We start from the raw sequence: 15,283 nt of genomic DNA, 5'->3' as shown, positions 1-15,283 counted from the left end.
GTTAAAATAAATTTTAGGATAGCTTGTGATTGAGCGATGATAGAGGCGATTAGTTTAGGTAATGTTTTATTATTAAAAATAAAAGATTGCCTTAAAGATATATTATCTAAAAGATTGTTGGGTATAAACATTACTATGTTTGATAAAAATTGATATATATAAATAATTATTATGTTTGATTAGATGTAATAAAATAATCTTAAGATATTATTTTATTTAAATATTCTTAATATAATTATTTTAAAATATTTTTTATGTGACTTATTATATTAATTGAAAATGAGGTTATTTTTGTCCTAAAAAATTAATATATAAGATTATAATGATAATAAAATAAAGATCACATTAGTAATTTTTTAATACTTACAGTGAATATGGTAATCATATTATTTTTCATATTACTTTCTCTATCATTATTAATAGTAGAAGATTATTGAAATTATTTATTATTTACTAACTGAACAAAGTAATGTAAACAATAAAAGATAAGAATATTAAAGTAATTTTTTTACCATTGGAATCAAACACCTTTTAACATTTTACACGGTTTCCATTCTTTTGGTCACACAACGAAGATCATAATATCGAGGTGGTAGTCTTTTTTGTTAGAGGTCTTTGCATTTTCGAAACGAGAGTATTATTATATATATAAATAAATTGTATAAACTTATACATATAACTTGATATAATAACATTTAATTGAATGATTTTGAAGTAAAAGAAAAATAAATTATTACATAACTCAATCACAAATTGTTACGTTAGTTTGTATAGATAAATTTATATAATTTATTTGTATATATAATTATATTTCTCGAAGCAATTATTTTGTACGAGGTCTTGTTGCAGGCTTCAAGCTGGCTTACAAGGACATTATCTTCTTTTATGGGAGTTTCTAATCAGTCCTGTATAGCAATGGAAAATGGATTGTAAGATTATTCATTGTCAATTGTTTAGGCTAATTTGAACTGTCCCATGGTTCTAGTCACAATAGTCTTAATTAACTTTAGGCTACAAGACTTATTTCCACCCAAGGTTTAGCATATTTTTAAATTTTCATTCGCTAAGTTTTGAAAATCTAAATATCTATCGGTCCATTAAATTTGTGTGATTTGACTTGTCCAATCATTTCAATCAGATGACAGATGATTTTTATGTGGAGAAACTATGTGGGAGGGAGAAAAGGTCCCAACGGTAGGGTTGAAACTGTGGCAGAGTGAATCATCAGGAATAATGGTTGCAGAAAAGACAGAATGTATTTTTGGGTGCTTAAGTGTAATGTTTTGAACTTTAAAAGAGTTCACTGGTAACCCTAAAATATGAAAATTCTAATGGTAGGGGTAAAAAAGTAAAATTTTAAAACTAAATTTAAAAAAATGTTAGTTTTCGAAACTAAAGTGAAAAAAAAGGAATATATATTTTTTAAAATAAAATCATTAAATAATTTTTTTATCTTTAACACTAGTTATAAAATTTAACAGACGAGTAAATATTTAGATTTTTAAAATTTAATAGATAAAAATTTGAAAATACACTAAATCTTGGGTGGGAGTAAGCCTTTTAGCCTTAACTTTATGGTCTAGAGATATATTTTTTTATCACCTCCATAACCATGTGTCGTTTTGGCTTAGGCCATACTAGTTTTTCTTAATTACAAAAGCTTAAAAATGCTTGAATACGATCCAAACCAACTTAGTCTTAAAAGTCGATTTAGTTCAATTTAGTTTGGTTCAAATTCGTTTGATTAAAATTCAAACCGAATTTGAGCTGAAAGATTTGACTCATTTTTTAATTTAAGCTGAACTCGAGTCAAGGGGTGTTCAACTCAAATCTGATTTGAATTCATAGCTTGAATCAATAGTTTGAATTTGTGACTTATTTAGTTCGAATTCAGAGATTGGTTTAGCTCGAATAAGAAATTTTGAATATTATTTGGATAAAATGACGTTGTTTTGTCAATGAACCACGAACTTGAGCCACCAATTCGAGCCATACATTCAAACAGTCAATTCAAACCATTAATTCAAATCGAACTACGCTACGAATTTAAACTATTGATTCAACCTACGAAATCCAACTAAACTCGAACTGAACTGAGCTGAGCTATTTTTCATCCAAGCCAAATTCAAGATGGATCATTTTTTGTCCGAACCGAACTTGAGCCAAGAGGTGTTCGGGCTCAGCTCGACCTAAATCCACCCCCCTCAATGATTAGTCCCAACTATTTGTAGTATTTGCCAGGATAAGGTGTTGAATTACCAAGGTCACTGGCTTTAGATAGAGGTGGATGTGGACCCTTCTCATTATTTTGAGATCATACTTATTAGTATTATATAATATGATATAATATAATTCATATGAAAAATAATATATGTTTTAAAGTGTACTGAATTAATATAATATAATAGATGTTTTGTATGATACAATATTTATTCTAATATATAATATATATTACTGATATAAATCAATATATTTTTTAGAGAAAATGATGATTTAATAAGAGTGTATATGAAAAATTTGAAATTTTTAAAAATATTTGTGATATATTTTTAAAATGTGGATATGCTAATTAAAATTATTATTATCTTATTAATATCTCATTATTTTAATTTTTAAAAAACATATCTTACTATATGATAAATAATATAAATATTAAATTTTTGATATAAGATATGAATCGTAATTCAATTACTATGTTGAGATATCTAAAATGATTGTGATGGGACATATATTCTTTGAGTCTTATCTTCTAATTACCCTTTTTTTACACCATTTGGGAATCCAAAAATGTACCCTTCTTAAAAGTAAGTACTTCTCAACTCATGATTGATTAATAGTCTAGCTAATAGCAAGGAAGTTAATGATTCCTTGCAACTGAAAGAAGAGGTTCAAAGTGAAATGTGATAGTGAAGAATGGATTTGAAAGCTACAACTCATATCCATTTTCTTTTGCTTTAAAATGGAGATGATGCTAAAAAGCAAAAGCCCCCACTCCATATAGAGTATGTAAACAGTTGTTAGTCTAGGACTATGGCAGGCCCCTATTTTCCCTTCTAACAAGACAACATATACTTTCTTTTAAGGCCAAAAGACTCATTTCCATATAAGATATAGTGAAATCTCAAAGTCTCATCTTTAAATCTTTAAAAATTCAAAATACTCATCTATGAATCAATTTCTATTAAAATTTTTAATTAGAGTTAAAAGTAAAATCGTTATTTGATAATAATATTTTAAAAAAATAAAAGTTTATATTATTTTACCTCATTGATAATAATTTTTCTTTAAAATTAAGTTTTGAAAAGTGATATTTTCCCCCTACCTAGGGTTTCAAATTTTGATGACGATATTTTGATGAATGACGGCTGATTTCTCTCCCTCTCAACAATGTCTCTCTCTTTGGTGCTTTTCTTTTGATTGAGGATGTTTAGATTCGACAAAATCTAAACAAAAAATCAAAACAATTTTTGGATTTTGTTGAATCCAGATATCGTTGGTTGGAGGAAAAACGTCAAAGGGAGAGAGAGAGATCACTCATCATTCGTTGGAAAATCGTCAATGAAATTTGAAACCCTAGGTAAGGGGAAAATGTCACTTTTCAAAACTTAATTTTGGAGAAAAATTATTAATTTTCTAAATCTAGGGGGTAAAATGATATTATATTTTTTAAATATTATTTTTAAATGATGATTTTACTCTTTACCCAAATTGAAGATTTTAACAGAAATTAGCTTTTGGATATGTATTTGGGTTTTTGAAAATTGAAGGGTGAGAGTTTGAGAGTTCACTATACCTTGGGTGGGAATAAGTCTTTTGGCATTCTTTTAATCAAACAAAATAAATCGAAAATTATGCAATTTCAAGGTCACAAACTTAGAAAATTTCAGTAAAGCATCTGGGTTTCTTCCCTCTTTAGTTTCCATGCATTAAACCTTAAGAACAACTAGTAAAACCCCATTAAAGTTAGCGAGGGAAGGCTTGCTGGCTTGCTTATTTGAATGGAGGCAAAGAGATAAAATGGTCCATTGGTCTTCATGGGTAAACGAGAAAATAAAAGGAAAAACAAAAACACAAAAGGCTAAATTTGGAGAAGGCCTGATGGGGTGTTGTTCTCTTTGAAACTTTGAATGAAGGGCTTGGAATCGGGCAGTTCAAAGAAAAGCATAAAGGAATTCCATTTAGCACAAGGAACCAAGACTGTTATTTTTTGTTGCATGGAGAGAAGAGCTTGGAATTCTAAAGTTGTTTATAATAAAGCAAATGTTTGGTTTTTATTTTTGAAGGATTTTACTATTCTTCATCCTTCATCCTTCATCCAACATCTCTACTTTTAATGGCTTTTTTTGCACTGTTTCTGGCTAATGGCAGCAGCTTGCTTCTCAGAGCCAACCCACTAAAGTTATTCTAATCACAAGCATTAATGCACTTAACTATAACATTAGTATACCTTCTATATCAATTTTGTAACTTCCCAGTTCAAAAATTTAGGCTTCTTTATATTCCTTTCTTGTTCAATAATAACTTGCCCGTCAAAGAATGCCTTGGTGTGTTTTTAATGTTTGCTTTTGACACAAGAAGAGGAGATGGTGGCAGCATTGGTCAGATGCTGAGCAAGTCAGCTAAGTTGACAGTAAATAAGATTGGACTGCCCTAAAGTGGTAGTTTGAGTGGTTAAACGTGTAAAATTCTCAAGATAAGGAGCTTGAGTTCAAAATTCGATGGTGTCATATTAAAATCAGACCTTTAACTCGATGGCAGGGTTTTATCTACTAAGTATGGTTGAACGATGAGACTCAACAAAGGTTCCTTGAAAAAAAAAAAACCAGGATTGGACTTCGTTTTGTACAAAAGAGCAAGGCAAATGATAGGGAAATATAAATGAATAAAGATGCTTGTCTTCCCAAGGATAGTGTTCTAACTATGCCTTTTTTGTTCAAACCTGTCAGTCTTCTAATACAGCCTTTATATATATATATATTGCTTCAATAGCAGGCTTATAACTGAGGTGAATCTAAAGCTTCCCTACATGTTTCTGGGCCCTCCTTGTGCTTTTTACTTTTAGTCTTCCAAATCCCACAAAAGATAATCCCCAGGATTATTCCCCCACATATAAGCCTGAAGAAACACCAACCTGCAATCTCAGACACACTACTCATTCTCTTATTATTACTTCGAAACTAGAGATACCTCTGTTGTCTCTCTCTTGTTTTCAGTACTGCTCATGGCTCTCTTGGTTTATAGAGGTGTCATTCTTCTTGCTTGCATTGGTTTTTTAGCTCTTCAACCAGACATAGTTTCTGGCCTGAGAAGCATAGACTTTGTTCTCAGACAGGAAAACATGTTGCTGCCATTTGTCCGAAATTCGCGTATTCTGGAGGCTGTTGCTCTCAAGGATTTGCAAAAAAACCCAAGTTTGGCACCTGCTCCTTCGACGACGATGCTTGACCCTAATAAATCAAGTAAAAGACAGGTTCGAAAAGGATCTGATCCTATTCACAACAGATGTTAGCATGCTGAAGCTGTTTTTCCCTACCTTTATGGTAAGGAAGATTTTTGTAATTGGAGGAAGGCTCAGCAGGTTTCTCCAAACATTCTCTGAAGTTCATTCATGTGGGTTTGTTGTTGTTCTTTGTTCCTATTTGTTTTGATGAAGTTTTTATTGAGCTGAAAACGGGCAGGTATAGTTCACCTGTAAGCCAGCATCCTTTCTGTATTGTATAAACTTAGGTCCTAACCAACAGCTCAATACTTTCATCAGATATAATGGTGATTGTCATACTTATACAAAATATAGTGTTATCTATAGAAAGACTTGTTTACTTTTGGATTTGTGACTCTAATTTAGCTTTTTAAAAAGAAATCCTAACAATCTCTCCCAAACTATCACTAACACACCCAAAAAAATACACAAACATGCATATGGACAATGGAGATGAAACTACTACCTAAATGCTGATTTCTTCACCAGAAAGTTTTCCATCTTGATTTGCTTGTTCCTTCTCATTTGTGCTCAGTTTCAGTAAGATGAAAATAATAGTTTTGACAAAATTGAGATAAGCATGAAGTTAGTTTCTAGAAGTGATGTTTTCTGGGTAGAGTTTGATTTTGTTTGACAATGAAGCTACTAATTTGGTTTGATTATGCTTAATTGAAATCCTATATTAAAGATTATGCCTCAACAAATAACATATTCTTCAACTACAACATCAAGAAAAGGAATGAGTAAATGAGAAACAAAAGCTCTTACAGATTTCGATAAATCGATGTCTCTCTTTCAATATCCCACAACTCAGACAAGTGATGTCAAGTCAAGAAATATATCAATCTTCAGTAAGATTCTTCGTTCAGATCGTTATTTACCATAAGCTGAGATCTATTGTATCTCTTCTGCCTGTGAATTTTAAATCGTATAGAAGATGCCTTGCGTGAAACCGCCTGCCAAATCATATCTACAGCATCGCCAGGCTGGGATGGATATTGATATTCAAAGTAGTGTACAATTTCCTTTAACCTTTCCCACATCTTGGTCCACTTGTCTTGCTTGACACCCCTGAGAAGATTTAGTAGAAATCCTTCCCTGATAGCATTGGAGGAATTAACAGTTATGCAAAACTCTGAGTAGTCTAAGACATCTTCATATGGTAACTCAATCTCATCACTTATTATCACAGGAACGCAGTGGCTCGCAATTGCATCAAAAAGGCGATTTGAGGAAGGGGTATCACCTGCTATATTGAGGCAAAATTTAGATGAGGCCATCCCTTGGCCTGCGTTTTTAACCCCATCTCCTCGAATGCTTCCAAATGCAAAGTGTACATCTTTTTCATCTTTCAGAAGGTAATATAGTTCCTGGCGAATGACTCCTCCCTAGGAAAAATTGAAATGAGAAACTATGATCATTGTCTGAAAAGATATACTATGACAAGTATAATGACAATAACCTCCAATATGAAGTTTAATTCGGGGAAAAGCAAAAAGAAGGGATATGAAATATAATTATTTAATAAAAAGGTTAACAGTGATGCTAAATATGCAGTCAAAAAACCACTCCCAATGAGATGAGTCCACACTGTATTTGTCATAGAATTTGTCAATTGTCTAATCTTCATAGCTGTATATTTATGCTTTAAGATGCCAACGAGACAAATGGATGATCTCATTTTTAAGTTAACAATGTAAGATTCTAAAAACTTCCCACAATAGTGTACTCAGTTGCTCACAAATTCCGTAAATGAAAACCAAAATTTTAAATAAGTTAATTACCAATCCTATCTGGGTTGTGAAAACTAATGGGTCTGGTTGGAGGACTTTAGAGAAACATTTGTAACAACTGGGAAATCTTGATCAGTTTATCTAGAAAACACAACTGGACGGTCAAGAATAATCAATAGAATGAAGATCATCAAGTTGGATTCTTTAAGTCAAAGGACTAGTCTTTCAAGAAGTCTTCAGTGTGTGTGTGCAAGCATATGCTCCAGATGTGTGAAACTCTGTAGGTAAAATATACTGTGAATTACAATAGAAATGAATTATCCACAAATCAGGATAATAGATGCATTTTTCGTCGACATCTGAATATTGCATTATTTAACACAGAAATGCATCCGGTTACTAATTCTGATTCCAGAAGCAGAAACCCAAATCAAAAGGAAAGCCTATGCCAAAGCAGTTCCACATCACAAAATATTCATTAATTTGTAGTTAATTAAAAAATTGCAGAACTTACATCTTTTCTGTATATTGCTCCTTGAAAATAAACTAATGTAGGACGTTTTTCAAATGGCAAAGATTCACTACTGGGAATGGCCCTCACAAGATGCATGTAAGGTGCGATAATATCCTTCTCAATATTTGCTATTTCCATGGGGTATCTTCCAAAATCTGCAAGCACAAACATGGCAGAACCCAACTTCTTTCTTGCATCTACCATGCCATTTGGATGGTGAGCCACTACTATGTGATCGTGCCCACCCAATCTTTTCCATTCATCCTGATCTTTCAAAAACTGAACCAATTTCTTTTGCAACATCTCATTAACACTAATCTTCTCCTTTCCATGAATCTTAGAGTGGCGGTTGTAGCTCAAAGACGAGAAGAAAGGCACAAATATTACATCTGCTTGACTTGAATTCTTGACTCTAATTGCAGAACAGGGTCTTTCCAAATTTGCTGTATTTGATAATAGAAGATCAAGAGTGAGCCAATACTCCATACTGTGCTGTAAATTCAAGCCACCTGGGTATGGCGGAATTTGGCTTCGCAAGCTAACATCGGGCCATGTCTCATTTGCCTTTCCCTTCCAACCCAATAATCCAAAGTGAAATTCAGGAGGTAAGTCGTACATGTACACCCTTAAAAGAGCCTGACTTGGGTCGCAATTTTTTCCTTTCTGTTGTCCAAAAGAACCAATCTTTTCCTTCTCAGAACTGGAAATGTGACATGCCACCTCTCCACTATTCAAAGGAGTTTTTGCAGCAGATGAAAGAAAAGGCAGTTCATATTGTTCACTCTTGATATTGGGTTTTAAGTAAACTGATGTGTGATTCAGCAGAATAAGCTTGAATACTGATCTTGGTATAAAAGAACTGCTACTGGATTCAAGAAGGAACACAGAAGAAAGGATCAAAAGGAACATTAAAATAGTTATTAAGTAGAACAGAAACCTTGAGGGAAATATGCTCTTTTCTGACATTGATAAAGGTTAGGGAGATAAACTCTGGTGGGTCTACAAAATTCAACAGTAACTCAACAACAGCCAATCCCAAATGTATCAAAAGCAAGACCAACAAAAGTTGCTTTCCCAGAGAAAAAGGTAAGCAGCAGGCAACTGATATGCCCCAAGGTTAATGAATCTTAGCTTCTTGGTATATCAGTAAGTAATCGCTTCACTGACAGGTTCTCAATGCTCAACTCCACCCCGTTAACAAGACAGACTTAATTTCCACAACATATGAAGAGAAAAATCATCTTGAAAATGAAATGATATACCCAATTCTCTGTCCTTAAACACTAAAAGTTCTTGAAAAAGATTTCAACTTTCAAACACTTCCGCTCGAAATACCAACAGAATCAATGAAAAATCAGAACACATAGCTATATTTCTACTCACAGTACAGTATTTCATTATCATATATTTCAGGCATTACTCAAGAATCACACTCAACAAACTTGTTAAAAACGGAATCTTGATCTTCCAACTAACCCATTAGCCTTTCCTCAAGTTTTCATCCTAAAAGAAACCAATCAATCTATCTGCATAATAAAAGAAACCACTCTTTCAAACGCATAAAGTAGTTGATTTTTATCTGCAAGGTACAGAACTTTCACAAATTCTCCAAAATAAAAAACAAGGGAAAAACTAAATACAAGCAAGTAAAACAATAAAAATCAAAACTTATCTTCCGGGTTCTAAAGATAACATAGTTAGCTAAAATGGGTCGATGACGACTAGGCAAAAGAGTACCTGATGAGCTTGGATTTTGAGATTCTATATGCTTTCTTCTTTACAGTCTGCGCAGCAACAATGAGAAAGAGAAGAATGTCCAATACTTAAACTTAATACCGTATTCACTTTCAAAACCTTTCGTATGGTATTAAATCATCATTTAATTAACATTAATTACTATAAAAGCTGAAGAAAATTAATTGATTATTAAGCGCCACTTTTGCCGCTTGGTAAAAGGACAAACTAAAGCAGATTCGGATGACTTTTGTGTTGTCCAAACATGAATTAATCAGTTATTTTATTTATTTATTTTTATTTCCCAATTCCCCGACTTGAAGTTAAAAAATTATAAGGCCCAGTTGAGAAAAAGTCCACTTTGTGATAGTAATGCATCGAGATAGCAATCTTCATGGTGTTGAAATGAAACCACAGTCCGTTTGAACCGAGCAATCAATTCAATTTTGGTGAATTTGGTGAATGAGACAATTTGTGTGAAATAAAACAGTTGTTTGGTAAGATAGAGCATTCCATGAGATAAAAAAACAAGGCCAAAAGGCTAATTCCCACACAGGATACAGTGAAACCCTAAAGTCATACTTACCAACTTTCAAAAATCTAAATATTTATCCATAAAATAATTTCTATAAAAAATTTTAGTTAGAGTTAAGGGTAAAACTATTATTTAACAAAAAATTAAAAAACTGAGCTTTTGTCACATTTTCCATCTTCAATTTGAAAACTTATAATTTTCCTTCTAATTTTTCTTTTAAAATTTGAAAAGTGACAATTCTCCCTAAAAGTTTTTTCCTCTTTTCTCTGACGACAATCCACCATTTTTGGTCATCGACCATCCTCTCTGTTGCCTTATCTCTCTCTCTCCTTTCTGACCATCAATCGACTGAAATCATCTAAAAATTCAGATGATTCGTCTGGACCTCATTGTCCAAACAAAAATTGTCTGGCTTTTTAGATGAAAATAGTATGAATTTTTAGATTATTTTTGTCAATCGGTGGCCAAAGAGGATAGGGAGAGAGGTCAGGAGGAAGGCAGTCGACAATTGGAGACAAGTGATCATTGCTGGAGAAAAGAGGAAAAAATCCTAAGAGAAAATTATAATTTTTTAAACCTTGGATGGGGGTAAATTACGAGATTTTTAAATCTAATGAAGGAAAATGTGACCAAATTTTAATTTTTTAATAAATGATGGTTTTATCCCCAACCCTAACTAAGATTTTTAACAAAAATTGTCTTATAGGTAGGCATTTGGATTTTTGAAAGTTGGAGAGTGAGACTTTGGATTTTCACTATACCTTGGGTGGGAATAAGTTTTTTGGCCTAAAAGTAATAAAACTATATGTACATATTTTTTTATATATAATTTGAGTATATCGATGATGTATCATCATATGATTTGATGATTTTGAATTAAAAATAAAGTCACTCTTAATCATATGATAATATATATTTTGTATATCTATATTATTTATAAAAAATGTGTATATATAATATTGCTTAGATAAAAATGCTTTGGAGAAGAATATATTATGGTTGGTGGTTGATGAAATTTGAGAAAAGATTAGGTGAATCAGATTTTCTATTTTTTGATAATAGAGAATCATGAACTTTGTGAATTGGAATTTTGGATGAAAAAAGTAACTTTGGTGGAGATTTTTTTTTGTAAATTTTTTAATGTTTTTTAATAATTTAAGGGTATTTAATGTCTTTTGTTAATATTTAATTGGAGATAATTTAAAGCATAATCGTTTTCTATTTGAAGGAAACAAAAAATATTATTTTTTCTTATTGAAATGATAAAACTTTCTAATTTTTTAACAAAATGACTAATCCTTTTAATAGAGAAAGTTCAAGTCAACCAAGAATTATCTCAGTTATAATTTTTAATTGAAATAAAAAAATTTCACATTATTAACTTTTAACGACACTAATATTAAACTTGTTTTTGTATGATATAAGATTGATCTACATCATTACATAAAATGTCTCTATCAGCATACAAAAATAACTATATTAATATTTTTAATAAAAAAAATTGTCACATCATTCTTATTTAATGTTGTTTGAAATCAGATGATAGTTTGATATATTGAATATAAAATAGTAAAAATTTGATCTCTTTAATAAAAATATGAAAAAGTTCGATCTGCTTAATAGACAAATAAAAAAGTTTGAACGAAATTTGATCCCTTTGTTAGAAAAAAAAAAAAAAATAGATATCTTCATGCATTGATATCCCTATTTAATTGATCACACAACGCATATAATCTTTCTAACTTACATGCTAACATTTTGCTCTCTAACAAATAAAGAAAATTACATGTTCCCATCCAAGGTTTGGCAAAAGCACTTTTTCACCCTTTGAATGTGTGGGTAATGCTTTCTCACTTAAAAGAATTATGATACAATATTAAAAAGTTAAAATATCATATTATCTATAACTATTTCACTTTTTCAAAATTATTATATTATCATAAATTAACGAAATAACCATATCATCTATTTATATATGAAATTAGTATTTACACATTCTTCTTTCCCATCACCACTTAGTTTAATATTGAACTGCCATTCTCTTACCTTAATTGGCAACAACCCATCCTTTACTCTCAACCCCACAAGCTACCCTCTCTCTTGCATCCACCAATTCTCACATTTCTATCACTTGACTATTCAATCCCATCACCATGATTATTGCCACCAAGCTACTATGGCTAATCACACTAACAACCTAATCCACTTTCACTATTTTGTTGATCTCGACACCAATTAAGGGGATCTTTGCGTCGTTAGTGAAGTCACTATACATGATTATAGTAGACAAATCGTTTGTGAGGCTCAAAAAACAATCGACAATGAGTTGTGGTTATTTAGGATCATGACTAGGATTTTCAAAATGGCCAAACGACTATTTCCCACTCAAGGTATGTTGTAATGACAAGTTTCCACTCTTTAACTATGGAAACACCAAATACCCACCCATAATTGGTTAAATTTAATGAAACCCTAACCCTTGAAAATTTAATCTCATTTTCCCCCCTAAAAGTTTAAAAACTAACATTTTTTTCCTAAGCTAAGTTTGAAAAAATTGCATTTCCCCCCCTAGGGTTTAGTTTCCTAACCCTTTCACTTTCTCTGACGCCATCGCCAGCCATCTCCCCCTCCCGACGGTTTCTCTTCCACCGATGACCCCCCTCAACTCCACCCCAACCCATCCGGCGCAGAGAGATGTCGTTTGGGAAGAGAAATCGTCTTCCCAGATAAAGACGACTCATCTTTAGACGATCGTCTTCCAAGAGGACGACGAGTCGTCTCGTCTTTGTTTGGGAAGACGATCGTCTTCTCAGACGACGACTGGGAAGACGAAGTTCGTCTTTTCCGACGAAGTTCTTTATCTTTCACGACTTCTTCGACGCCGATCAGACGTCTAAATGGGAGGAAAGAGATCGCCGAAAGGAGAGGATGCTTTGGGAGGGAGAGGCCATCGGTAATGGAGTCGGAGATGTCGCCGGAGATTTCAAAACGAAACCCTAGGGTGAAACTATGATTTTTTAAAACTTAAACTGAGGGAAAATTATAGTTTTTAAAGTTTAGGGGGGCAAAAGTTGATTCTATTTTAGTTTATTTTTAATATTATAGAAAAAATGATGATTTTACTCTTACCACCGTTAGAATTTTGTTAAATTTAACCAGTCATGGGTGGGTGTTTGGTATTTTCATAGTTAAATAGTGAAAACTTGTCATTACAACATACTTTGGGTGGGAAATAGTCGTTTGGCCTTTTCAAAATTGTAGAGATTAAATTACAAATTTTCAAACATGTAAAAATGGTCAAACTATGATATTTAAAACAGAAAAGTGAGATATATAAAATGATTATTCTTTTTAATTATTGTCAAAATTTGTGAATGGAAAAATTACTATTTTGCCTTTATAGCATTAGCTTTTTTAATGGAGCACGGTTTTGGGTGGAAAAGTATGATTCATGCATTCAAAGAGTGAAAAAAATGCTATCACACCAAACCTTAGGTGGGAAATGTTAGTCACTATAACGAACAGTCAGCCAAAATCTCATTAATTACTTGGTGTACACACAAATTAACATAAACTTTACTCTTGTACAACATGAAGAAGAAAAAATCTATGGTTCAAAGTTGGAGTAATTTTTTTCTCTGCCACCCGTTAAATCATTACACAATAAAATTATATATATTTATTTTTGATATATAATTTATATACATAGATAATATATTATTATATTATTAGATAATTTTAAATTAAAAATAAAATAATATTCAGTTATATAATAATACATAATCTATATACATAAATTATGTACCAAAAATAGATACACACAAAGGATTGCTCACGTTAAAATACATTCCTCACAAGGCTTTTTTTATTCAATTTTACTTTGCATCACATATTAATAAATATGATGTTGGTCACAGTAATTTATAAGCAATTGACACACTTATTTCGAATATATAAATAGATACACATTTATATTTATTATTATATAATTTGATGTTACTTTATTATTAATTCAAAATTATCTAATTACATAATGATATACATATAAATATATAATAATTTATGTATTTAAAATAGATATATATTGTTTTATTGTATTCCAAGAGACAAATACTAAATCATCCTTGTTTCAATCTATTGGTCTCATTCTTGCCATTTCAAGCTTAGTTCACGAAACTCTGGGGACAAAAAACGACTAGGTATTCTGCTAATATTAATCATGAAACTTGCTCCACTTTTTATTCGAGAAATGAAACAAAACAAGAAGAGGAAAATTAAAAGTAGTAGATGAGGAAGACTTAAGGGCATTTGGGTCCTCCACGCCTGGTCTTCAAGTTGTTGTAGCAAGGGCAAACATCTTTGTTCCCATGGTATCCAGGAGGCACACACAGGCATTTGGCACAACATTTTTGACACATGAACATGCAGGTTTTGTGGTATTGTGTCTTGCTGCATCTCCTTGTGCATTCGTTTGGGCATTCTGCACCAAAATGCCTTCCTTACACATTTATCTTCAGAACTAAAACAACAACGGAAACCATTGATTTATTTACTTACCATAGCTCCTTACACTTCCAGCTCCAAATCCATTCTTCAAACACACAGAAGTTTGTTAGAATTCTAAATACTCCTGCTGCAAAATAAGCATGTCATTTCACTTAATTTAGAAAGAAAAACTTACAGTGCTGTCTCGATGATACTGGGTTCTTTCTTTTGCCATAACCTGATCATGGAAAGATCAATCAAGAAAGTTTGCTAGATATGATTATAATTAAAGTAATTTACTAACCTTGTGACCCACCATGGAAATGCCAAGCGCTACTGCTAGAACCACAAAAAGGACAAGCCTAGCCATTGCAGTTTTCTTAGGATTCCTTGGTGTTTGATGAGTGAGTGTGAAGCCCTAAGCTAGCCAATGGTGGATATAAATAGATTGAAATAGGGTATTTAAAAAAAAAGAAAGAGATTCACATGCAGAGAACATTTACTATCTACTATAATTGAGAATTGTCTTTTCGAATTTCAGCCATGTGTTGAATTGTGTGAGTTGGTAATTCATTCAGCTAATTTTTACCACTTACCTACTCATCGTCTCTGGGTTCAACTTCTTGGTGTGATAATGACAGTTGAATCATCCATAAAAAAAAATCTGATTTTGTATATCATGTATCAAAAATCGTTTTATATAATATGCATTTAAAAAATAAAAAAATAAAAAATTAACAAAATTGTATAAAATTTAAATTGATACGTCATCATTTTAAAAAATATCACAAATAACTTTAAAA

General features: G+C 31.8%; 2 protein-coding genes across 6 annotated transcripts; both read right to left on the bottom strand.

The window, feature by feature from the left end:
- Positions 1 to 5,689: 5,689 nt before the first annotated feature.
- On the bottom strand, positions 5,690 to 9,605 carry LOC123204811 (probable arabinosyltransferase ARAD1). 4 transcript variants are annotated; one of them, XR_006499631.1, is made up of 3 exons: positions 7,727 to 9,605; positions 6,248 to 6,867; positions 5,690 to 5,708 (listed from the first exon to the last, which is right to left on the bottom strand). XR_006499631.1 is itself a non-coding variant. In XM_044621613.1 (3 exons), exons 2-3 carry the CDS (start codon positions 8,690 to 8,692, stop codon positions 6,328 to 6,330), a joined length of 1,506 nt encoding a protein of 501 aa, XP_044477548.1. In that variant the 5' UTR covers positions 8,693 to 9,252; positions 9,464 to 9,604; the 3' UTR covers positions 6,139 to 6,327. The 4 variants fall into 4 exon arrangements, 3 of the variants coding, with proteins under 3 accessions (XP_044477548.1, XP_044477549.1, XP_044477550.1); XM_044621613.1 differs by lacking the exon at positions 5,690 to 5,708 and having other exon boundaries at positions 6,139 to 6,867; positions 7,727 to 9,252; positions 9,464 to 9,604; XM_044621614.1 differs by lacking the exon at positions 5,690 to 5,708 and having other exon boundaries at positions 6,139 to 6,867; positions 7,727 to 9,248; positions 9,464 to 9,604.
- A 4,603-nt stretch (positions 9,606 to 14,208) lies between these two features.
- On the bottom strand, positions 14,209 to 14,906 carry LOC123204907 (gibberellin-regulated protein 6-like). 2 transcript variants are annotated; one of them, XM_044621712.1, is made up of 4 exons: positions 14,797 to 14,906; positions 14,677 to 14,718; positions 14,553 to 14,586; positions 14,209 to 14,475 (listed from the first exon to the last, which is right to left on the bottom strand). In XM_044621712.1, exons 1-4 carry the CDS (start codon positions 14,848 to 14,850, stop codon positions 14,294 to 14,296), a joined length of 312 nt encoding a protein of 103 aa, XP_044477647.1. In that variant the 5' UTR covers positions 14,851 to 14,906; the 3' UTR covers positions 14,209 to 14,293. The 2 variants fall into 2 exon arrangements, with proteins under 2 accessions (XP_044477647.1, XP_044477646.1); XM_044621711.1 differs by having other exon boundaries at positions 14,785 to 14,897.
- Positions 14,907 to 15,283: the final 377 nt, after the last annotated feature.

The sequence above is a fragment of the Mangifera indica genome, chromosome 20 (assembly GCF_011075055.1).
Source record: "Mangifera indica cultivar Alphonso chromosome 20, CATAS_Mindica_2.1, whole genome shotgun sequence".
In the NCBI taxonomy this organism is placed as follows: Eukaryota; Viridiplantae; Streptophyta; class Magnoliopsida; order Sapindales; family Anacardiaceae; genus Mangifera; species Mangifera indica.
Note: the sequence above shows the minus strand (reverse complement) of the source record. Positions and strands in the feature narration are given on the sequence as shown.